We start from the raw sequence: 23,758 nt of genomic DNA on the forward strand, positions 1-23,758 counted from the left end.
TAGAAGTGAGTCCATAAGGAGGGAACTAACCCATAGTTCTGGAGGTGGCAAAGTCAAGGCAGTCCGGATTTCTTAGAGGAGTGAGGTGGCCGCATCATGAATGGAGGGCAAATTAATGCCAATAGACAAAGGGGGTAAGGAGAAGCTTGATCAAGGGGTCACTAAGAGTTTGGAAAGCTAAGAAGTAAACTGTAACATAGCATAGGGAGTCGGTAGATCACAAGTGACTAAACTAAGACGCTTACAGGTGCATGCCAAACTCTGGAGTTTGGTGCAATGAGATCCAGCTAGATAAGCAAGCTGCCTATGTAAGGTGAAGGTACATTTAAAGTGGACCAGCAGGTACAAGAGTAAGAACAAAACGAGGCAGGTACAACAATTCGTAATACTGCTAGGGGAAAACGCTACACGTACGAGTCATCATAATACACAACACAGTAAGCAGCATCTGCATGAAAAAGGCACAGCGACCAGGAATATGGCAGTATATGTAGCAAAGGTACAGACCGTGGGAACAGGCAATTGTATTGCTTAATAATGCAGGTTATTGGGTAAAAGTATCAAGTGTCGTTAAGTTAGCATGCCACATAGAGCGAAGGGCATGTATCGCGGGTTGCTGAGCACCATCAGAAGGCTCAGGGTGTCTGTATTGTTCTTGTGTAGGAAATTGCTATGGCTTGTAGTTCTGTTGCTGAGGTTTAAATACCAGAGTTCACCCTGTGCAATAGCAGGTATGGCAGTGGGCAGAGATGCGTGGCCCTCGTGGCACAGACAGGTTTCTAGCCTTGTAATAGGGTCCTTAGGCGTAGGGGTCGACTGACTCCTTCTGGCTCCCCTACTGACCTATGAAATCATCAGAGGTTGCTAGGCAATCGAATGTGAATCAGAGTCGTACCTCGGTATGGCAGTGGCCATCTTAGGGCAGCCTTTGCGAACTCACTTGTGGAACACAGTTCAGGTGCCACACGATGCAGCAGGTTGGCTGCAGTAGATGGGGAAAGGGTCTCTCAGTAAACTAGCCCATTTCAGGAGACTTGCGTGCTTGATGGTGTCTGCGGACTGTTGGGTTGGCAACGGCGCAGTTAGATTCTAGCTGCTCCTGCAGCTTGACGCGGCTTGTTGAAGGTATGCAAGAGCTGCTCCTGCAGCTGCTGAGTGGATGGGGCTCCAGCCCTTGGGAGAAGGTTGCACTCCCTAGAGTTGCACTTTGAGGTAGGCTTCAGATGGATTCTCATGACAGGGGGGGGGGGGGGGGGGGGAACAAGGATGTCCAAAGATTTACTCCACATTTATTAAAGTTGGGAGTAAAATTATTTTTTAGGAAGTAAAAATGTAAGTCCAATTCCCAATGGGAGTATTTGTTTTTCAAAAGGAGTGTAAAAGGGGCAATTACTTACCGTAATGATCTTTCTATGGATTCTTCTCCCCCAGATTCCTCATCGAATAGATATCCTCATCGAGCTCTGCTGCTCAGAAACTTTTCTCAACAGGGGGCTTGGTTGACCTCGCCCGGGCCGTTGATCGGGTATTACCCAAATTGTTCGAATGACCCAATTGATCGAAAGTCAAGGGTCCGAATTGACCTTTGCACAATTGAATTATATATATATATATATATATATATATATATATATATATATATATATATATGGGGGTTGCGGGGGTTCCCCCGCAGATATGTAACAATTGACCTTCACAATTCGGTCAATTGTGCAAAGGTCAATTGTGATTCGAACAATTGTAGTTCGAAGAATTCGTATACATCCGTCGATCAGTCTTGCTCAGTGCTCGATCGTCGGCTGCGGACACACCGTCAGGTGTCGTATAAATACCACGTCACTATGCCCCATGCTTCAGTTCCCTCATCCCCCGACCCCGTACCTGAACGCTGCAGAGGAAAACAATGGGAGGGAAGGCTAACCAGCCTATGAAAAAGGTAACACTAGGAATATCCCAACAGGGAGACCCCACAGAATACAGATGTAATTTTTCTTTTTTTTTTTTAAACAATCGCTTAGAACAATAGAAGCGGTCACCTTAGAGCCACTATCAAACGTCTTCTCACTTGGACAGAAGTATAGAACTTTCTGAGCGTGGATGGATGAACGGGGCGATGAGGAATCTGTGGCAGAAGAATCCATAGAAATATTACAGTAATTAATTTCTACTTCAATAGATTGCTTTTCTCCTACAGATTCCTCATCTGATAGACTCCCCAAGCAGTTAGGACATGGAGGAGGGCAGAAAGTTATATTTTGAAGTACTGCTATACCAAACCGTGCATCGGCCCCACCTGCAACATCAAGAGAATGTTTGGTAAATGTGTGTGTTAGGGAGAATTCTCAGAAATGTGCTAATTCCTCTCTACCCCCAGAACCTTTGCTGGACTCTAGGACCTTTTAATTTTCAACCTGGAGAGAGTGAGACCTTTCTCCCACTCTCTCATGTATTTTACTGTGATTAAACTCAGTTTCTCTTTTGGTTTTGGAGTCTGACAAACTCCATAGGCATCATCTTTTTACATTGTGACACAAAGCACCTTCAGTGCAGTGGCACAGTAAAGTCTTTCAGATTTCCCAAAGGTATAAATACCTTCTCTTGGATAAAACTACTGTTTCCAAGGGAAGTAAAGTGAAATTGGCTGTACTTACAATTGTAACTTACTAGACCCAGCACACACTATCTTACAATAGGGTGCTGGAGGGGTTACTTAGTATCCCCTTTGTCTAGTTTCTTATGTAACAATGTTGTTACCCTTTCTACAATTAATGGCTGGTGGCAGTGGTTTACGTTTAACTACCATTGGGAGTTTTTACAGCAGGCTGCGTTCGCAGCTGCAGTAAAGCACCCATGGGTGCCCATTTGGTCAAAGTGGCCCTGGTTGTCTTTTTCCGCCATTTCTTGCTGGAAAGGTCCTTCTTGAGATTTACTCTACGCACCAAACCAGGTTTGGTCCCTTTGTTCATTTTGTCTTTGGCGGGATTCACGAGTGAAGCCCGCCTCTGGCTCCAGTAAGTCTGGCAGGGGCAGGAAGTGACGGAAGTACCCGGAACTCCCTGTGCTTAATCCCCTTGATTACAGGAATGCACCCAAAGGTCATTGGCCGACTGGCTGTCCGGCAAGGACCACCACCCTACTCTGATCGACAACTAGGCTGGAATGAATGGGAGAAACCTGCATAAAAGGCAAGGCTTTTTCACTTGGAAGGCAGAGTCGAACAATGGACGAAGGAATCGGAAGAAGAACTTGGAAGAGACGCTTGCTGCAACTCCTGGACCATTGTTTGCCCGGTGAAGCCCTGCTGCTGTGCTGAAGCTCCAAATTCGCCTCGTAGAGAAGCCCTGCAAGGATGACTTTGCCTCTTGAGTTGGTGGGACCAATCAACTCCAAAGTGAAATCCGTTTGGACATCCTCTCGAAGCTGGCTGTACTTCCACTGCCACTGGAACCGAAGTGCCAGGTAGAGGAACACCAAATTGAGTGGATCGCTATTAAGTCAGACCCGAGCGCTAGGAAGATCCTCCAGACTTCCGTGATGTAGGACTGACCAAGCCTGAGCCACCTCAACAAAGTGCTGGACCCCAGAAGCAAGGAAAGTCTTAAGTGGTATCTGAGAAGCGCAGTCTTGCCATTTGCTGTCAGACGTGAGAAGTTGAAACGCTGAAGTGCCACTAAATTCTGTTCTGTTGCATGAGCCCCCAGAAGTCCTTCCTCTTGTCACCACGACTGAGGCACAGGAACAAAAGGATATGCAGAGCCACACAGAACGGAAGCCAGTTGGAACCATTTCTTCTAACCAAAGGTTAAGTCTAAGAACTTAACATCTTTGTTTTGTAGCCTTACTTGTTCTCAGTTGAGACCTGTCTTGGTTGCTCCTGTAGAGTTGCTTGCATCTTCTACACCTCACAAGCCTCCCAGGTTGCGGCCCTACTTTGATCCACTTTTTCTACAAAGGCTTCTAAAACATTGTGTAAGACTTACTTACCTGCAAGAAGTGCTTCAGCTCAACTAGACTTTTGCCCATTTGACATTGGCTGGCCTGGCTCCCTGAATGACTTCTCCCCTCTTTTTTTTTTACCTTCCTTCCAGAAAAGGGTTAACTTACTTTGCATTAGGGGGTTAGAAAGTACTTACCTGCTTAAGAATATTTGCATGATCTCTAGTCTTATTCTAAAAACCTCTTTACTTTGACACCCTGCTCAATACTGCTCTAAATGTACCAGTGATATATTAATGTCCACAGTGTCCCAACTATTTAAGTCACCTGAGGGTGTAGGAAGTGTCTGTGTGCCATCCCAAATGGGTACTTACTGATTTAGAGACACTAAGTGTATTTTGGAGGGTATTTGTCTGTTACTATTATATTGCCCCTTTTGAAGAAGGCTTGTTCAAACTGACTGTTAAATTAATAATTGTTTAATCAAGAAACCTTGAGTGTAAGTGTTTATTTGGATACTTGTCTCTGTGAGTCTCTGTGAATCTCTGTGTAACCACCCTACTGCTCCCATAGAGACCGCTTGAGATAAGCCTGGCTGATCAACCACAATACCAACCTGTGTAGTACAGACTTCTACCAAAGGTTGGGTTCTTATTGCCAGGAGTTCAAGGTTGTTGTAGCGCACTCAAAGGGTGTTAGGCAAAGTTTGTATGCAGTACTCTCTGGGACCACTACACACAACTATGACTACAGGTGTAAGCAAACCAACCTTTGGTACAAGTCTGTACTAGACAGTTTTGGTAGCGGAGCTGAGCAGCCAGGCTTATCTCAAGAGGGGAACGTGAGCAGTAATGTTGTTACACAGAGGTCTACAATCACAGGTGTTCAACTAAACTCTTACATGCAAGGTTTCTTTGATAAATACTTATTAATTTATTTATCTGTCAGTTATAAAACATTTGACATGGTGAAAAAAGAATACCGGGACCTGTTTTACCTAAGGGACTATATGAGTATCTAGACACAGGGTAACCCCAAGTAACCCCTCCAGCACTCTATTGTAAGATAGGGTGTGCTAGGTCTAGGAATTTAAAAGACTAGTAAAGTCAATTTTACTTTACTTACTCAGTGAAACAGTAGTTTATCCTAGAGAAGGTAGTTAAACCTTGGGAAAGCCTCAAGGGCTTTCCTTTGTCACTGCTCTGAGGGTGCTGTGTGACACACTTGCAAAAGATGATGCCTATGGAGTTGGTTAGACTCAATAACCAAGAAAACACAGCGGTAAAACACATATCAAAATACATGAGTGGGAAAAAGGGTCACACTCTCCAGGTAAAACAATCAAGTTCTCAAAAACCAAAGTAGCTGGGGATCTCCAAGGTGAAGGGAATGAGCACATTTTTGAGAATTCTCCCCAACAAAGGGTACTGCACCAAATCCTGCCTAACAATGTGCAAGGACGACCATGTGGCCGCACATGTCCCTAACAGAAATTTCTCTGTAGTGCTGTAGAAGCCGAAACCTCTCTCATTGAGTGTGTCCTGATGCCGGGAGGAAGCTCCATGCACACTGACTGAAAACATTCAGTTATGCACAGAATAATGCAACGAGATAGGGTTTGCTTTGTCACAGCCAAACCCTCATAGGACAAAGAATGGGCCACAAATAACTGATTGGTGTTCCGAAACTCAGATGTTCGAGCGACAAAGCAGTTTAAGGCTCTTTTGGGATCAAGACGGTGGAACCGCTCTTCCTCTTTCGAAGCATGTAGTGGAGGGTAAAACAAAGGTATATCAGTGGACTGAGAAAGGACATGAATGCATGGGCTCGAATGTAGCCGCCATCAAGTATGCCAAAACCAGAATAAGATCCCAATCCGGGACAACAAAGAGGGATTGGCAGAAATGTATTGAGAAGGCCTTTCAGGAATTGGGCCATGACTGGAATTCTGAAGAAAGCACCCTGATCCGGGGACTTTTTGAACACAGACAAGGACGCCAAATATCCTTTGACTGTGGTAACCTGAAGGCCAACTGAGGCCAGTGACAGAAGTAACTACATCATTGTAGTGGTGGGGCAAGAGATGGGGCCAATCTCGCGCTCCAGCACCGTGCCTCAAATCCTCTCCACCTGCACACACATACGTACAGAGATCTTGTAGATGATCTATGTGCAGCCAGCAACACATCAAGTACCTCTTCAGCGAGGTCCCAGTCATCGCACCTCATCCTCTCAAGAGCCACACATGAAGGTTGAGGGAATCCATGGTTGGGTGAAGATCCGGATGCCGAGGAAACAAATGGACAGATCCAAGAGATCTGAATACCACATTCTCCTCGCCCAGTGCGGGGCGATTAAGATCATGGTTGCTCAAAATCTCTTCAACCTTCAGAGAACCCATGGAATGATGGGAATCGGGGGGGGGGGGGAGGTGGGAGATGGGGGAGACGTGTAGTGGAGAAGGATGTTCCAGTCCAACAGAAACGTGTCCCCCCGTGCACCGTTCGCTGGGAATTCCCTCGAGCAAAACTGTCCGCACCTGGTGTTGGACTCAGATACACTATCTGGGTACCCCAGAGAGAGAGAAGACCTCCTCTAGGACTTACTGGCACACTTGTCACTTGTGTGAGACCGTGCTCTGCCTGCTCACCAAGGTAAGCTCTGTCCCCGCCAGATGAATTGCTGAGACCGAGATCCTGTTCTCCAGTAATCAGAAACATAGCTGCATAGTCTCTGTGCAGAGGGGACGGCAGTGCACGCCACCTTGCTTGTTCAGGTAGTGCATGGCCACTGTGTTGTCAGTTAGAATTACGACGCGCTTCCCCTTGAGAGACGAGGCGAAGACCCTCGGGGCTAACCTGATGGCCCGCAACTCCAGCCTGTTGCACCACCTGGCTTCAGTCGCTGAACAAAGACCAATCATCTGCAGGTCCTCGTCGTGAGTGCCCCAAACCTTCAGAGACGCAGAAGGGTTCCCCCACCATAAGATTGCTGTGGTTGTCCCACCAGGCGAGGTTGCGGACCACTTGGTTGGACAGTTTGAGTGGAACCATGACCGCTCCGAGGTGCGGAGACCATTGGTCCATTAGAAGCCACTGAAGCGATCTCATGCGCAGTCTGGTCTCTGGCACTAGAAAAATACAGGTGGCCATGAGACCTACGAGGCAGAGGAAGGAAGCTGCTGGTAAGGTCGCATAGTTCCAGAATAAATGTACCAATTGTGCTATGTTGTCGGCTGTCTCTTCGGGAGGGAAAGCCTTCCCTAACAGAGTGTCTAGGACTGCTCGGATGAACTGGATCCTTTGGATTGGCGTCACAAAAGACTTCAAGTTCAAGGAGAAGCCCAGCCTGTTCAGTAGTAGGCAGTGTCCTCTAGATGAGACAAGACTTCCCCAGGATCAGCCAGTCATCCCGGGGTCTATATATTTCCTTACCTGATCTCCTGAGGTGAGCTGCAACTACCGCCATGAGCTTGGTGAAGGACCCTCAGAGCGGAAGTCAACCCAAAGGGAAGCACCTTGAACTGATAGTGCTCGTCCCCTATGAGGAACCTTAGGAACATCCTGTGCTTGTGATATATTGGCACAACGAAATAAGCGTCCTACAGATCTTTTGACACCAGCCAGTCCTGTAGCTCGAGAGCGTGGAGAATTTCTCTCAACGTCACCACCCTGAATTTGTCTTTCCTCAGGAACTTGTTCAGAGATCTGAGGTCCAGAATGGGACGCAGACATCCTCCTTTCTTGGGCACCAGGAAATACCGGGAAGACCAGTCCGATACTCTCTGTTCAGGAGGCACCTCTTCCACGGCACCATTCGACAACAGGGTTCTCAGTTCTTCCTGGAGATCCTGTCCCGGTTGGATTTGAGGTGGTGTGAGTCTGTCCGGTGGTTTGAAAAGGGCAGACAATAAATCCACCGAATCAACTGCAGGCATCTGAGGTAATCCCCTGCCACTGGGGCCAATCTCCTGCCAATCGCCCACCAACCGTTAAGTCGTTGGAAGGGAAATCACACCAGCTTAGACAGCAGAGCCACCCCCACTGCTGTTTGCTGGCCTCTAGAAGCCCCTCTGCCCCTTCCGGGACGCAAGAAACACCTCTGCATCTGCCTGGTGTACAGGAGCTGTGCCTTCCTGCCATACGGCACATACCGTCTGTAGCCTCTGTCTATTGAGGAAAGAGGAAGGCAGGCTTGGCCAGCGGCGCAGCTATGACCAGCGATTTAGCGGCAATGCTAAGACTCTTTACAATTTTCCAAAGAGTCATTAGCCTTTTGGCCCAAAAGCAAATCTCCCTCAAAAGGCATGTCCAGTAACCTGTTCTGAACATTTGGGGAGAAGCCAGAGGTTTTTAGATAGGTCTGTCTCCTCATGATTACTGCTGACCGCATTGCACAGCCAATGCAGTCTGCCACGTCCAGTCAGTCTGCAACAACTGTTTGGCTACCTCCTTCCAATACTCCACCAACTGTAAAAATCTGTTGCGCATTGCACATTTCGGGGACGTACTCTGCTGCATGCTCCACAGATTTCCACAAGCAATTACTATTTTGCAAATCCACTGGCTATATTGGTGGCTTTGAGCAACATGCAGTCAGAAGTAAAAACCTGCTTGGCCGTTGCATCCAACCTTTTTTCTTCCTATCCGGGGGCAGATTGGATGAGGACGCTGCAGGTCTGTTGGTAATTGTGGCAGCTTGCATGAAAAGCCCTTCTGGAGAAGGGTGTGTAGTGAGGAAAGAAGGGTCTCCTCTTGCCGGGCTATACTTCCCCATAGAATTGGATTTTAGGTGGTGGTTGGGGAGGGGGAGGAGGGTGGGAGGGGAGTATGGGGGGGCTGTGAAGTGGGGGGAAACGTGCAAGGATGTTGCCATAAGGGGGCTAAGCGGTCTGCTATAGCAGAGTTAAATGGCATATTATGTTCAACTGCAGGACCTTCGTCCAGAATGTCCGAGTCATATCATTGAAGGGGTACAGAAGAAGATTTCAATCCAAGGGTGTCTACCTTGCAACCAGAGCTCTGAATTTTGCATGAGTATGTGTGCAGGGCTGAGCCTGCTGGAGCTCAAGGTCTGGAAACGTATTCAGGCCACTTACTTATCTTTTAACCCCTGGGCTAGAACCAACAAATTGGCTTGGTTGTCGAAGAAATTGACACCACCGGTATCAGAATAGATAGAATCAACGTCCTCTTGGTAATCGGTCTGATCGACGCCGAAAATCGAAAGCATGGAATCGAAGAATCCAGACCTTGACGGTGCAGAGGTAGGCTACGATGACAAATGGATATCATGAACGTCAGCCATATGATGGCGTTTAATGTATCTTTGTCAGCGTTGAGCCCAACGGCGTCGATGGAATAGCTAGCTCGGGAGCACAGAGCGCCGCTTTTGCTGCCAAAGCATGCTGGTATGGGGTGGGAGAGGTAAGGCGTGTCAGAACCACACCTACAGCAGCTTGACTCCTAAACATTTCAAGCATTTTGATCTTGAAACTTTCTCACTCTTCCCAAGTAGTCTGCCCAGCCGAGGGCTAGACTTATTGATGACTGTGACGCTGCTACTTCTTTCGCGAGGAAGACAAAAAAGAAAGGCTTCTTGAGTGCGATCGCTTCTTAGTTTTTCAGCGATGCTTTTCATTTCCCTTTTTGGAGGTGGGCTCCTCCATCTCAGCCTCGGAAGACCGGATGAGTGACAGACCAGCCATTTAGAAGGCGGTCGGCCCAAACAAGTTTTGCAGCTCTCTCACGTACGGATTTCGACTGCATTTTCGAGCATGACGCACAAGCCTCGGTTTCATGACTCGCATCCAACACCACAGACAAATGTCGTGTGGGGCTGTCACTGACATTTTGGACTGGCAATCAGTGCATATTTGAAGCCTGAAAACCGGTGAGTAGACATTGCGGTCGAGGTTTTCTGAAGAACACATTTTTTTGTGTGAAAAATGTCAAGTGAAGACTCCAAGTCGCGTTCTCGATGCAGCCTGCAAGCGCATGAAAAAAAGGAACTAAAGCATGGGGCTTACTGACGTGGTATTTATACGACTCCCGACGTCACGTCAACGATTGAGCACTGAGTAAGACGGATCGACAGCGAAATCAATCCACTTCGCCCCATCAAGAAAAGTTTCCCAGCAGCAGAGCTGAATGAGGATATCTATCAGATGAGGAATCTGAAAGAGAAAAGCAATTAATTGAAATATGTTTTAACTGGAAAACGGAAATGTTTTGGTAATAATCATTTCTTTGCAACTCTTAGTATCAGTTTGTACCAACTCGGGCCCTTGGTGGAGCAGCCATGCTCATCTTAAGAGGAAGATGTGAGCTGTAGGTAAGTACACTGAATCTAGTTAGACAGGCACAGCAAAGAAGCACTTACAAGTTATATAAAAGTCTATATTTATTATATTTACACCAGATTCACTTTAAATACTATAGACGTTTATAATAGAACACTTAGGAATACTTCATAATACACTTGAAAGGGCACTATCACTTTTGTGTTTGTTCGCAGTTACATTTGTAGCAACGTTAGAAAGGGAGATCATCAGTTATTGAGCACTCATGCGGTTTTCAGCGGTTTACACAGTAATGCATTTACTCTGCAAACACATACAGTAAAATCACTTAAAGGGAGGACAATGGTTGGTTAGTGTAACATGAGCCAGGTTAAAGGTTCTAGAGAGGGTTTCTTCGCATATTAAGTCCTTTAAGTCCCAAAACCCAACCCTAGTTAAAGGCAGTTCGGCAAGGGCTTCAAGTCTAGATACAAAGCGAATTATGAAGAGTTCCTCTGGATTTCTCCCAGTCTCTAGTGTTATTGAAGCAGCAAATAAACTAACAAGGGAGACCTAAAAACAGACTCGAGAAAGAGACTTGATCAGTGGCTTCGGTCCGAGGTAAGAGGGGGTTGCCGTGGACATCTATACGTGCACTCCAATGCTCTGGAACGACTTCTTGGAATCAGGTAAGCAATACATTTTTCCCCACAGTACCTTAGGTTAGAAGAAAAGATTTGTGCTGGATGCCACGCGATGTTGCAGCTCTGGACTCTACTTCCGTATTCCTTGGTCTGATGACTGAAGGCAGGATAATGGACGGGATGGGATCTCTTAGCAGCAGTCTCGAGGAAGGACCTGTAGCACGACTTTCAGCAACTTCTTGGTTCTCTCTGCAGTTTTGGCACCTTTTCTGCAGCACCAACAAAGGACTCAGATCGCCCGGTCAATCTTCTCTGCTTCCTGCAGTTCCACGCTCTGAGGAGGGGGTCTGGGCAAGATGGATCAGATCTGATGAGGGGGTCTGGGCAAGTTGGATTGGATATCTGAAGTGTCAAAGATTCAGCAAAGATTTGGAAGGATCCAGATCCTTCCACAATGATGCACACAAAATGGGCAGCAGGTCTCCTGGTATTGCGGTTCAGCAGCTCTGGAAACTCCTAGTACTTCAGGAGGCTTGTTTCAAAGTTTGCCTTGGGACTGGTTGTTCCCACCAGCCAAAAGGGAAGTAGTCCGCTTCGGAGCTCTTCTGTCACACAGAAAACAGGGTCAGTACAGCAGTGGTCACTTCACAGTGTTGCAAAGTGTCTGCAGGCGTCTCTGGCCATCTTCTTCAGCTTCCAGTGGTCGACTTGCTTTCCACTCCAGAAGCCTCACCTTTAATGCGGTTCCAGCACACACTCCTCTGCAATCTCTCTCAGCATTTTACAGAAAGTGGCGTTTGGCTGCACAATCAGGACAGCCAGACCCCCGGTGGGAGCTGGACCTATTCAGGCACTCTGGCAGACAAAGCACATGGGGTGGAAAACTCCTCCCCCACTTCCTGCCTGCCCAGATTCTCAGGAGCCTAGGCAGGAATACCCAAGTGTTCCCACCAAAGGCAAAACAGACACAGACTGCCCCCTCCCAGAATGATAGAAGAAAGACTGACAAATCACAATCACGCTAGTAATGGCGAAAAAAGAAGGAGGGACCTAAACCTCTGAAGAGGGTGTGCACTCCAGGGGTCTGCTGTGCCTCGCAGAAGCATAACTACGGACAGAGGCTGAGTCAGAGGCCCCAGCACCTTTATCCAACCAAGCCACTATCCTGCTGTGGTGGTCCTTGCAGGTTTTGGATAAGAATGATTGGCAGATGGTACCGTTTTTCAAGTTGTGGTCCGCATATAGATATTAGAGACACTGTTCATGGAGATCCTTGAAGTAGGCGTTCTCTAAATTGCATGCTCTTTAGATTACATTCCGGTTTGGTGCGATGCAGCACCAAAGCAGAAGATTTGATGGGGAAAAAAAACAATCAAAATTAGACACAAATGTTTGAAGTTGTCGAAGAGAGAAATCGAGGACTTCCAACACTTAACGTGCAGTAAAAAAATCTGAAGATGTCCACCAGCCTAATTGGCTTTGGACAGTATGACCCAAAATGACTAAAACTGCTTGTCACTTTAGTGCTCTATTAAAATTTAAATGTAACCTGCTTTAATGTTAGAGGATTCTCAGACTGGCTGGGAATATTCAAAGAGCATGTGAATCCATGAAAGATCCAATGCTGTCGAATGAAGTGCATCTTTAAGGCCATTATCCTCAAAAAAACTTAGTGATCCGGTCGAAGACCAACCATCCAAGGACTTCTGAATAATGGGGAAAGAGAAACTGAGTGGATGTTTGGGCGAGCAAAGTTTTCTTTAATAGGGGCTAAGACAGTTGCAGAGTTGAATGAGGCAGGTACAAGTCCAACGGGGGAGAGATATTAAAGAGCCCACAGAAATAAGGGCAAGCTATTCACACATAGTATTTGACCATTTAGGGAGCAAAATGGTTGAGAGTGCAAAATGGATTGGCATCGCGAAGAATGGGTGCCAATTCAATAGGAGAAGTAGGGGAGAGAGCTAGAGGTCTCAAGGAAGGTTGAGAGACAGGAGGGCTGTCTGTGAGTCACATTTTAGAGATTTTAGAGCAAAAGTAGTGAGCAAAGTAATTCCCAGAAAGGGAGGAAGCGATGGATATTGGCTTGGGAGGTATGAGCAAAGATGGTTGGGTAGAAGAATGTTTGTGGGTTTATTGTGAAGGGAGGAGATTAGAGTTAAGTACCAGGATTTGGAAGAGTCCAGTGCAGAGGCTCGATCAGGAAGAGAATTTTTGTAGGCTAGTAGTAGGGAAGGAATCTATTTTGTGTCAGCGTCGCAACTCATGACGCATGTTTGTTTTGAGGGTCTGTGCTGGGCAAGATTTGGAGCAGTACCCTTTGGGTGCACTATAACAACCTTGACCTCCTGGCAATAGGAACCCATCCTTTGGTGCAAGTCTGTCCTACACAGGTTGGTAGTGTGGCTGAGCTGCCAGGTTATCTCAAAGGGGTCAATGTGAGCAGTGGGGTGTTTGTCCAGAGATTCACAGTGACAAGTATCCAAATAAACACTTACAGTCAAAGTTTCTTGATTAAACAATTATTAATTTATGTAACAGTCAGTTTGGAAAAGCCTTCTTCAGAAGGGGCAATAAAATAGTAACACAAATACACTTTAAAAATACACATTTAGTTTCTCTAAATCAGCAAGTACCCATTTGGGATGGTACACAGACACTTCCTACACCCTCAGGTGACATAAATAGCTAGGACACTGTGGACATTAATATATCACTGGTACATTTAGCGCAACACTGAGATGAGCGTTAAAGTAAAGAGGTTTCAGAAGAAGACAAGAGATCACACAAATATTCTAAAGAAGGTAAGTACTTTTGAACCCCCCAATGCAAAGTAAATTAAGGTAAGACACAAGCAGAGGAGAGAACAGTTATTCAGGGAGCCAGGCCAGCCAATGTCAATTGGGCAAAGGTCTAAGTGAGGTGAAGCCCTTCTTGCAGGTAAGTAAAAGTCCTGCACAATGTTTTAGAAGTCTTTGTAGAAAAAGTAGCATCAACTTAGGATCACAAGCTTGGAGGCTTGTGCGGGGTATTAGATGCAAGCAACTCTACAGGAGCAACTAATACAAGTCTCAACTGAGATCAAGTAAGGCTACAAGATAAGAAATGGTTCCAGCTGGCTTCTGTTCCTGTGTGGCTCTGTAGAGCCCGTTGTTCCTGGGCCTCAGTCGTGGGGACAAAAGGGAGGACTTCTTGGAACTCCTACAACACTACTGGGCGGTCAGCGACAGCAAAGGACAAAGTTCAATTCAGCTGCACTTCGCGGTTTCGCTCCTTGCGTCTCGACAAATAGCACCGGACTCTCGAATACCACTCTGGACTTTCCTTGCATCTGGGGTTCAGCACTCTGTTGAGGTGGCTCGGGCAGTCCTGCTTACTGGAAGTCCGGAGGATCTTCCACAAGCTCGGGTCTGACTTCAAAGTGATGCACTCTGTTTGGTGTTCCTCTCCCTGGCACTTCGGTTCCAGTAGCAGCACAGCCAGCTTCGAGAGGATGTCCAAACGAGTTCACTTTAGAGTTGAAGGGTCCCACCAACTCCAGGGGAGAAGTCGTACTTGCAGAGCTTCTCTAGTCGAGGCGAATTCAGAGCTTCAGCACAGCAGCAGGGCTTCACCGGGCAAACCAAGGGTCCAGGAGTTGCAATAGGTGTCTCTTCCAAGTTGTTCTTCGGATTCCTTCGTCCATTGGTCTACTCTGCCTTTCAAGCCAAAAAGCCTTGCCTTTTATGCAGGACGTTTCCATTAATTCCAGCCTCGCTGTCAATCACACAGCAGGGTGGCTGTCCTTGCCGGACAGCCAGCCGACCAATCACCTTTGGGTGCATTCCTGTAACTGAGGGGATTAAGCACAGGGAGTTTCGGGCACCTCCCTCACTTCCTGTCCCTTCCAGACATACTGGAGCCAGAGGCGGGCTTCACTTGTGAATCCCGCCAAAGACAAAGCGAACAAAGGGGCAAAACCTCGTTTAGCACACAGAGTAAATCTCAAGAAGGACCTTCCCAGCAAGAAATGGCAAAAAAAGAAGACCGGGCCATTTTGACAAAATGGGCACATATGGTGCCTTACTGCAGCTGCGAACGTGTGTAAAAACACATGGAGGTAAAAAGTAAACCACTGCCACCCGCCATTAACTGTAGAAAGAGTAACAAAATGTTACAGGAGAAACTAGACAAAGGGGATACTAAGTAACCCCTCCAGCACCCTGTGGTTAGTGTGTGCTAGGTCTAGAAAGTTACAAATTGTAAGTAAAGTAAATTTCACTTCACTGTTCTTAGAAATAGTAGTTTTACCAAGAGAAGGTATTTAAACCTTTGGGAAATCTAGAAGATTTCCCTGTGCCACTGCACTGAAGGTGCTGTGTGTCACAATGTAAAAAGATGATGCCTATAGTTTCTCAGACTCCAAAAACAAAAACAAACATTGTTTAAATCACAGTAAACTACATGAGAGTGGGAAAAACGGTCTCACTCTCTCCAGGTTAAAAATTCCTAGAGTCCAGCAAAAGTGCTGGGGGTCTCCAAGGTAGAGAGGAATTAGCGCATTTCGAAAACAGTCTGAATACCAGAGGTGATCCTTTGCTTCTTTTGTATAATACTTTTGTGGTATTTGCAAACATGGATTTTAAAGGCAAAAATAAAAATTAAAATAACAGTTCATTGTGATGACAAAAGAAAGAGGCATACTTCTTTGCTTAATTAAAACTGCCACGAGAGGGAGGTAAGTGATGTACAATTTTCACAGATTTTCCCTTTCATTTGAGTCATTTGCTAATGGTTATTCTTTCAACAAATCATCAAGACAGATTAATATTTACACTATCAAACTGTGAGCATTGTCAGAACCATGCCATTCACTTATGTAACAGTCAACTCACACATCAACTCACACCAAAGTAAGTGAGGGACAACATGTGTGTTAAACCATACCTCCAGATAATAGAAGATAAAGAAAAGTGTTTCTGTTGAAAGCCGCTGATAAAACTCCACTGTGTCTGAGTGAGGAGGGGGCATCTGGTGGTGATAAGGTGGTGTTGGACAAGGGTTGCGTGGCAGGTACTGTCTATAAAGGAAGCCAAAATGAGACTTAAGTCCTTTGTTTGCATTAACACAGTAAAACTCCACAGATCTGAACCTCTCCACTTAAAATAGGAGAACTAGAGTAATCTGAGCAGACTAGAAGTGCCTATTCAACATTTTGCCATGATGGAAAATGGTTCCAAATGGTCGAAAATAAGACAAACCAACCATTTTGTGTATCAACAACCCTAAGATCAGCAGCAACCATTTTAGTTGTATAACATATTTTTATTGGCATTTTGTTATTTATTTGAGCATGTGGCCACAAAGGGAAGCATAAACGTTAACAAAAAAAGTCCTAGAAATACCACAACTTGCAGCTTAATATCCCTCCCCCACTACTCAAACAACTTCATGCTTCGACTAATTCAACAGATTTTAAATCAATGTACACACAGTTCCAAGTGTTGTGAGCAGTATTCTTTTTTCCTCCTTTTTTGCACACCTTGGGGATTTACTCCCACCTCTTGCTGGTCTCCAGGTAGCATGGCATCATTAGATATGTGGTTTGCCTGGTCCCCATATCTCAATGGTCATCCCCTGCACAGATTGCCATTTCATGCAAGTCTCATCTTACCCATACTCTCCTGCCATGCTGGACTTTTGGAACCAAATCCTGGCTCAGTGAACAGCAATGCTGCTTTAAAGGCAATGTTAAACCCAGAGAGTAGAATGAGTTTAGTATATTTTGTGAAGTCCAACCACGTTACAAGCAGCACACCGGTGGGGGTTTGCCATGACTTTCTAACCAACTACCTTGGTCAACTAACCAAGCATGTCAAGCCATTAATATTGGATTCCTCTGCATCCACATACTGTATGGAAAAAGTCCCCTGTGGAACACTGCCATGTAAGGGATACATTATTTTCAATGAACCCCATTTTATGCAATTGTTCTCTGGTGTAGAAATCAATGTGTAGATGTTTAAACTGGATGGGCCTCAGGCGGCAATTCGTGGCCACTTCCCTGCAGCAACGCCTACAGTTAATCATCAGATAAGTCCCACACATCCTGTAGCGATTTCCATTTCAATTAATTGAGGTCTTTAGTATAAAGCAGACAATGCTTTGTAGAGAAGTAGATACATATTGTCTCATGATTCTTTTGGCTAGACCATCTACTTTCATTGTTGAGTTTGGGGTACTCTGAACTGTGATAACAACCCACCCAACCAGTAAGTTACACCTCACAGCAAAAAACTATTTACACAATTTCAACGATTTACATTGAGGTGCCTCACTGCCCAGCTCAACCATTGCAGAAAATGGTTATGCTTCAAAAGTTTGGAAAATCCTTCAATTGTAGTTTCCAAATGAATGCATTACTTACCTTGTGTAATGCTTTTTTTTTTTTACGAACACGGTTTTGCCACTGACTGACTTCATAAATATCCTCAGAGCAATGACTATATAAAAATTGATAGTGCTAAATATTGCACTCATTTGGCCTATGTTTGGACACTTAAAGATTTGCAGAATTCCCAGTAAATCTGCACTAATTGTACGTGTATTATAGAGGTTTTACGCTATTGTGACAGTGTGTGAAGAGAAATACCCTTAATGGAGTGTCAACCACATTAGACCAAACATGCTCTGTAGATAACAGTTAGGGAAATTCTTTTTGAAACTTTCCCACCATTGATTTCAAAAGAACCCTCAACTTAGTTGCCTATGGTTGGGAATCCCGACTGACATTTGGGATAAGCAAAGCCTTTTTTGATTCACTCACCTGTTGAGCTGGAGGTACTGGTCAGTCGCCCAAGAATGCCAGTGCAGGAAGACTGTCTTGCATTTGTGTTTTCATTTTGTAAAACACACCACCTTAAGCGGAGTCATAAAGGGTACATTGTATCCCCTTTTCTCTTTGGTTGACAACATTGTTAATTCCTTAGGCATGTGGTTAGGGCGGGCCTGTAGCAGTGAACTGTGAACCTTTTGAAAGTCCACTGCTGAGCACCATACTGTTTTCCAACAGATAATCCAAATTCTAATACCATATAATCAAAATGATATTCCTGGTTTTAGTCATGCTCTTTGGCACTCTTTCCTTTGTCGTACTCTGGCAGCAAACTACCATATAAGGCAATAAAGACAAACCTTTGTGGAGTCTGGCAGGACTCCAAGGTAAAGTGCTTTGTGTGACTGATCTAGATGAAAAAACGGGTTTGGAATAGTCTTCCCTATCCACACCGCTTCCAGGGAATGTCTGTTGCTGGGCAGAAGTGGGGAAAGTGGCTCTACATGACTGGACAGCCCTTGACTGTTTGAAAGTTGCAGGTTCTTCCATCGGAGGGTTGGGGCAACCCCTTTCCTGGATTGTGGATAAGAGCTGCACCCCTGGAGCCATTCAGGAGGCTACACACTGGGGCTAAGAATCTGAAGCTGTGAAAACTGCACTGAAGACCTGGAGGGCCACTGGTAACAGTTGAGCCCTGCCATCTCTCATGTGAGGACCCTCAACCATGCCTTCTTCCCTTTAACTTGAGGGAGGAACTAGATTTAAGTTTTACAACAGTGACTTGCCGCTGTACACCAGAAATGCCCTGGAACCATCCTGCTGATTGCACATCTAGTGTCCAGGTCCCTGCTGGTCAGGTTGTCTCTGCTGCCCTCTCCCCACCCAATCACAGCACATGCTTGTGACTGCCGGTCACAACTTGTGCTCCAGCACCATGGTCACCTGCCTCAACTGCTAACCTGCATGAATAGTGAGTGACCTGCTGCTAGGCAAAGTTGGTGTGCAGTTGGGACCACTAAACACAACTAGGAATACAGGTGTAAGAAAAACCAACCTTTGGTATAAGTCTGTACTACACAGTTTTGTTAGCGTTGCTGAGCAGCCAGGCTTACCTCAAGAGGGGAATGCGAGCTGGAATGATGTTACACAGAGGTCTACAATCACCAGTATTCAAATAAACTTACACTCAAGGTTTCTTGGTAAAACACTTATTAATTTATTTCACAGTCAGTTATAAAACATTCACTAGAAGGAGGCAATATCTATCTCACACAAATATACTTCAGTGCTTTACACTGTACGTTTCTGATGCATGTAAACTACTTTGAAGGAGGAGCAAAAAGGCATTCAGAGTACTTTGAAGTAGGAGCAAAAGGCATAGGTTAATAAAAAGATGACAGTTCTTAGACAGTGCAAATAGTTTGAGTTCACCAGAGGAGCCAATTCAATGCAATAGGTTCGGCCAAAGTCAATGGGCTAAAGTCTTGTATAGGATAAAGCAGGTATGGTAGTTAAACGGAGAAGTCTTTGCCAAAGTTCTCAGAAGTAGTTTGTAAAAAAGAAAGATTCATATATTGGGTCACAAGCTGATTAGGCCTGCAAGTTGTGAAAGTTTCAAGCACTTTCGCCGCAAGAGGTTAAGTGCTCTCAGTCTCGTTTCACAGTACCTTGCAAAATGAAGAAAAAGATGCAGCTGAAGACTTCTGTTCCTGGCAGTTCCGCAGATATTGCTGTTCCTGAGCCTCAGTCGTGGGGACAAGAGGGAGGATGTCGGGGGACTCCTGCACTGCACTGGTACTGGTAGAAAAGCTGGCAACTGGCAAACCTTCAATTCCGGTAGCTGTAGTCAAGCACACAAACTGGTGACCCCCTCCCTGGTTATTCAGTTTCCTGAAGCACTCTGAGGAAAATACAACCAGCTCTGAGAATGGCATCCAGGTGGCTTACGGTTCGAGTTCATCGGTCCCACCAACTCAAAGGGAGAAGTCGTTCTTGCAGGGCTTCCCTGTTGAGATGAACTTGGCGATTCGGACCTGCACCGGCTTCACCGGGTAAACCAACGGTCCAGGAGTTGCAGCAGCCGTGGTCTTCCAGCTCGTCTTCAGTTCTTTCGTTCCAGTGGTCGACTATGCCTTCCAAGCCAAGAGACTTGCCTTTTATTCAGTTCTCTCCCATTCATTCCAGCCTAGCTGTCACTCACCCAGAAGGGTGGCTGTCCTTGCCGGACAGTCAGCCAGCTAATCATCACAGAGGGCATTTGGGTCTCCTAGGAGACTAAGCACAGGGAGTTTTGGGCACCTCCCTCACTTCCTGCCCACCCCAGACACTCGGGCGCCAGAGGCGGTCTTCAGTCCTGAAGCCCACCAAAGGAACAAATGAACCAAACCTGGCTTGGCGTGCAGAGACAAACACCAGAAGGACCTTTCCAAAAAGAAATGGCGAAAAAAAAGACCGGGACCGGTTTAAACAAAGGGGGCTCGACGCCATCTTTAAACACATGGCTCCTGCGATTTAACGCTACTGGTGTTCGCGGGTGGGAAAAATCATGGTATTTCATTGTAAAACCACTGCCACCAGCCATTTCGAGAGGAAAGGGTAGCATTTGACTGCTACATGAGTTTCTAGACACAGGGGATACTAGGTAACCCCTCCAACACTCTATAGTAAGATAGGGTATCCTGGGTCTAGGAATTTGAAAAGACTATTAAAGTCAATGTCACTTTACTTTCTATGGGAAACAGTTTATCCCAGAGAAGGTATTTAAACCTTGGGGTAGCCTAAAGGTCTGTGTCACTGCACTGAGGGTGCTTTGTGACACAAATGAAAAGATGATGCCTATGGAATTGTTTAGACTCCATAACCAAAAGAAATGAACACTGAAAACACAGTGAAATGAAAAGTTCAAAGTCCCAAAGTTTAGCAAAAGAGCTGGAGAGCTCTAAGGTAGAGGGAATCAGCACATGTATGAGAATTCTTCCTGACACCTGCATGGATCCTGTTCTTTCTCACAGCCATAGACCGAGCCTGCTGACTCGGGACCGGATTTCTTAGTTGCCAGTCTTGGCCTGTTGTGCCTTGGGGGCCAATCCTCGTGAACAGCCTTGTAGCTATTGTCCTATAGTGTCTGTTCTGCCCTACTGCAATTCTGCTGGAACTATCCAAGAACCAAAGATCAGAATAGCCGGATCAAAACAACACTCATGACCCCTGTACCTCCACCAATGGAATCAAAAACAAAAATAAGTGGTCCTGATGCGTACACTGGGGATGCTTACTTGTAAAATCTGAGTCCAGGGTTCAAGTGTACATATCTCTTCTACACCCTCTGCCATAGCGATTTGTGAAGGAATGCATGAGACACAGACAAAGGGATTGAATTTTGAAGTGCAAACATTTATTAACTAAAAAGAGGGTTGGGGACAAAAGCCTAACTTGCCCTAAGCTACGGTGGGATTTCCCTACCTAAATGAAACTAATAATCGTCTGCGTCAGGAAGGGTAAAACAAATTTCTGTGTCCAAAACATATACTTGCCCTTAGATCTAACTGTATACAATGCGTAGGAATGTCCGCATCAAAGGAGAAGTGCTCACAATAAAAGTTCAGAGTTTCTTCCAGCACTTAAGTTGTAAAGGGTTTTCACTACACCATGATTCAAATAGTTCACTTTACACCAAAGGGGCTCACTTTCCCTAGCTTTCAAGTGTTCTAATGTTTCAAAATAACAAAGCGTTGGGAGAGTTAATGTTTCAACATAACAGTTCCTTGAGATATTTCCCCACTCTTCAAGTTTGGTTACTTGTCTACAGTTTATAAAGTTCAGCTCATCAATCTCAGTTCACACAGGGTTCATTTATCCAATCACAACGTGGCTTTTCCTTAGATGGGTGTATTAGCTCTAAGGGCAGTTGTCGGACCACACAGTGCACCAATTTCAGGTCACGTCCCCGACACACCTTATTTGGATCTGTTTCATAGAGTTCTTGCCACAATTTCAGCTTCACAATGAGGCTTGACTCAGTATCCTTTCAAATAACAAGCTTTATAATCACAGGTTTTGTCAACATTAACTTGTTCGGTAGCTTTCACTTGCTAGAGCAACATGGGCTTCCCAACACTCACCTGCTAGGAAATGCAGCCACTGTTCGCTTGGCAAAGACCATCAAAAGCTTCCCAGTACACTCTCCTGCATGCAGGTATTGCTGTTATAGCTCGATTGCTAAATTATTCTTGGCTTCGGCAATGCGTGTTTATTTAACTCTGGACAAGGATGGCTTATTTGCTTTGGTCTTGGCAATACTTGCTTAGTTGCTTTTCAATATGTTACTCACGGTTTCATCTTGTTTTCCTTATATTCAGTTCAGGTATTTAAAATCCAATGTCTCTGGCCTTAAACCACCCATCCACCGGGTCCGGGGCTCCCTTTTCACCCAGGCAGACTCACTGCTTTTTCGCGGTCAGATTTTTACCATCGGAGACTTTCTGCTTGTGCGGGTTCCCTCTGGCATACAGCGTTCTCCACAGGTTCCTCGCTGCTTACAGTGGAGCTGCATTTAGCAGTCCTGCACCTGTAAGGGTTCGGGAGTCTCTCCAAAGCTCCCAGTACCTTTGCTCTGTGCCGCACTGCTTTCTCCACTCTACCTCAGACTGCCAAGGAGCCCCTCCCGCCCTCAACACTGGATCACGCTCCATAAACCTGGGCCTCCATGTGCCTTCTCGCCGCCATGACTTTTACCCTGGAACTCTCCTTCGCACTTGCCGTATAGCTCTCTAAACCTCTCAGCTAAGCGTGTTTTAAAATTACTGGTCCCATGATGAGTCGAACAACCAGAACGCTCATGTTTCTTCTTCCAGTCTGTCTGCTGTGTTAATGGTGGTCTCGTCTCAGTAGCTAAGTGGTGTGTTTTTGGAGAAGGTTTTCTGGAAAAATAGGGAGGACATTGATAATACCCTAAAAACCTGGGGAATATTATGCTCATAGGAAAAGGGAAATTGGGGATACCAGGTGTCACACAAGTGTGCCTCAGCCCCACTCCCCAAGTCTCCTCCACCCAGTTGATCCTCCCTCGCATATCCACCCCCAGGGTCAGGATACAAAAGAGATAGCCTTTCCCTGGCCACCTGGGAAGAGGATATGTTGGGGAAAGAAGTGAGGATGCCCTCAGATTCCTCACATACCCTTCCCCTATATGGGTTGGATCTGGATGTTTCACAGGGGAATCTAGCAAGGAAGTCAACACTTTCAATGTTCCACAGTAAAACAATATGGTTGCAGATCCAAAAACCACTGCATAACTCATGGGCTCGATTGCTTTAGTTGGCTAATCCATACCATCCCAGGGGTGAATGATCTGTGATTAATCTAAACTTTCGTCTTAACAGGTTGTATTTTAGGTGGAAAATGGCTCATTTTATAGCCAGAGCATCTAGCTCAATAACAGAGTAATGTTTATCTCTCGGTAATAGTTTTCTTCTTATATAGAGTATTAGGTGTCTACAGAAAAAACAAAGAGGTGAAGGCTGGAAGGTTTAGAATTAATCTTGACCTCTGGCATTTCTCTGGGCAACCCTCCAGGCCATGATTCTTTGCCTTTCCAACCCATTACAAAAGTGGAAAGACCATATCTAAATCAGGCTTGGTCCCACCCAAATGGGGCAGTCTAGCCCAAACTGCTTGGTCACATGCCTTCTGCATGAGACCACAAGCATCCCCAAACATGTTTCAGCCTTTTTGGGCCTCATCAGGCTTGGGTCTCTAGGCCCAGCAGACACTGAACCCACATCTGGGCATACCCATCCCACTCGGGGTGACTACAGCAAAACAATAAAGGTGATGGGTTGGGTATTGGCTTTTCCAGGCCGTCGTGAACTTGGGAGAGTACAACTCCTAATCCGCTAGAGAAGCATCCAAATATCGGCCACTTTTAAGATGGGGCTCTGACAAAGGGTTTCTTTAAAGGTTATGTAACAATTTTGACCTTCCTCATTCCTGCTGATTTTCTGGGGTGCATTTTTCAAATGTCAGCAAGTTGACAGGTTTGACTTGCGTAAATCGGTCCAGAATCTACAACCCAGAACCCCCGGC

At 45.7% G+C, this 23,758-nt stretch overlaps 1 protein-coding gene across 4 annotated transcripts in view; it reads right to left on the bottom strand.

Moving 5' to 3' along the window:
* Positions 1–23,758, bottom strand: part of CNOT3 (CCR4-NOT transcription complex subunit 3) — a 1,293,124-nt gene that overhangs the window by 86,948 nt on the left and 1,182,418 nt on the right. For all 4 annotated transcript variants that reach the window (XM_069637964.1, XM_069637947.1, XM_069637956.1 and 1 more), the window contains exon 17: positions 15,787–15,919. In XM_069637964.1, coding sequence (XP_069494065.1) covers positions 15,787–15,919 — 133 coding nt within the window. The remainder of the gene's footprint in view (positions 1–15,786; positions 15,920–23,758) is intronic.

Source organism: Ambystoma mexicanum, chromosome 1q, assembly GCF_040938575.1.
Source record: "Ambystoma mexicanum isolate Mex_15411 chromosome 1q, UKY_AmexF1_1, whole genome shotgun sequence".
Taxonomy (NCBI): domain Eukaryota; kingdom Metazoa; phylum Chordata; class Amphibia; order Caudata; family Ambystomatidae; genus Ambystoma; species Ambystoma mexicanum.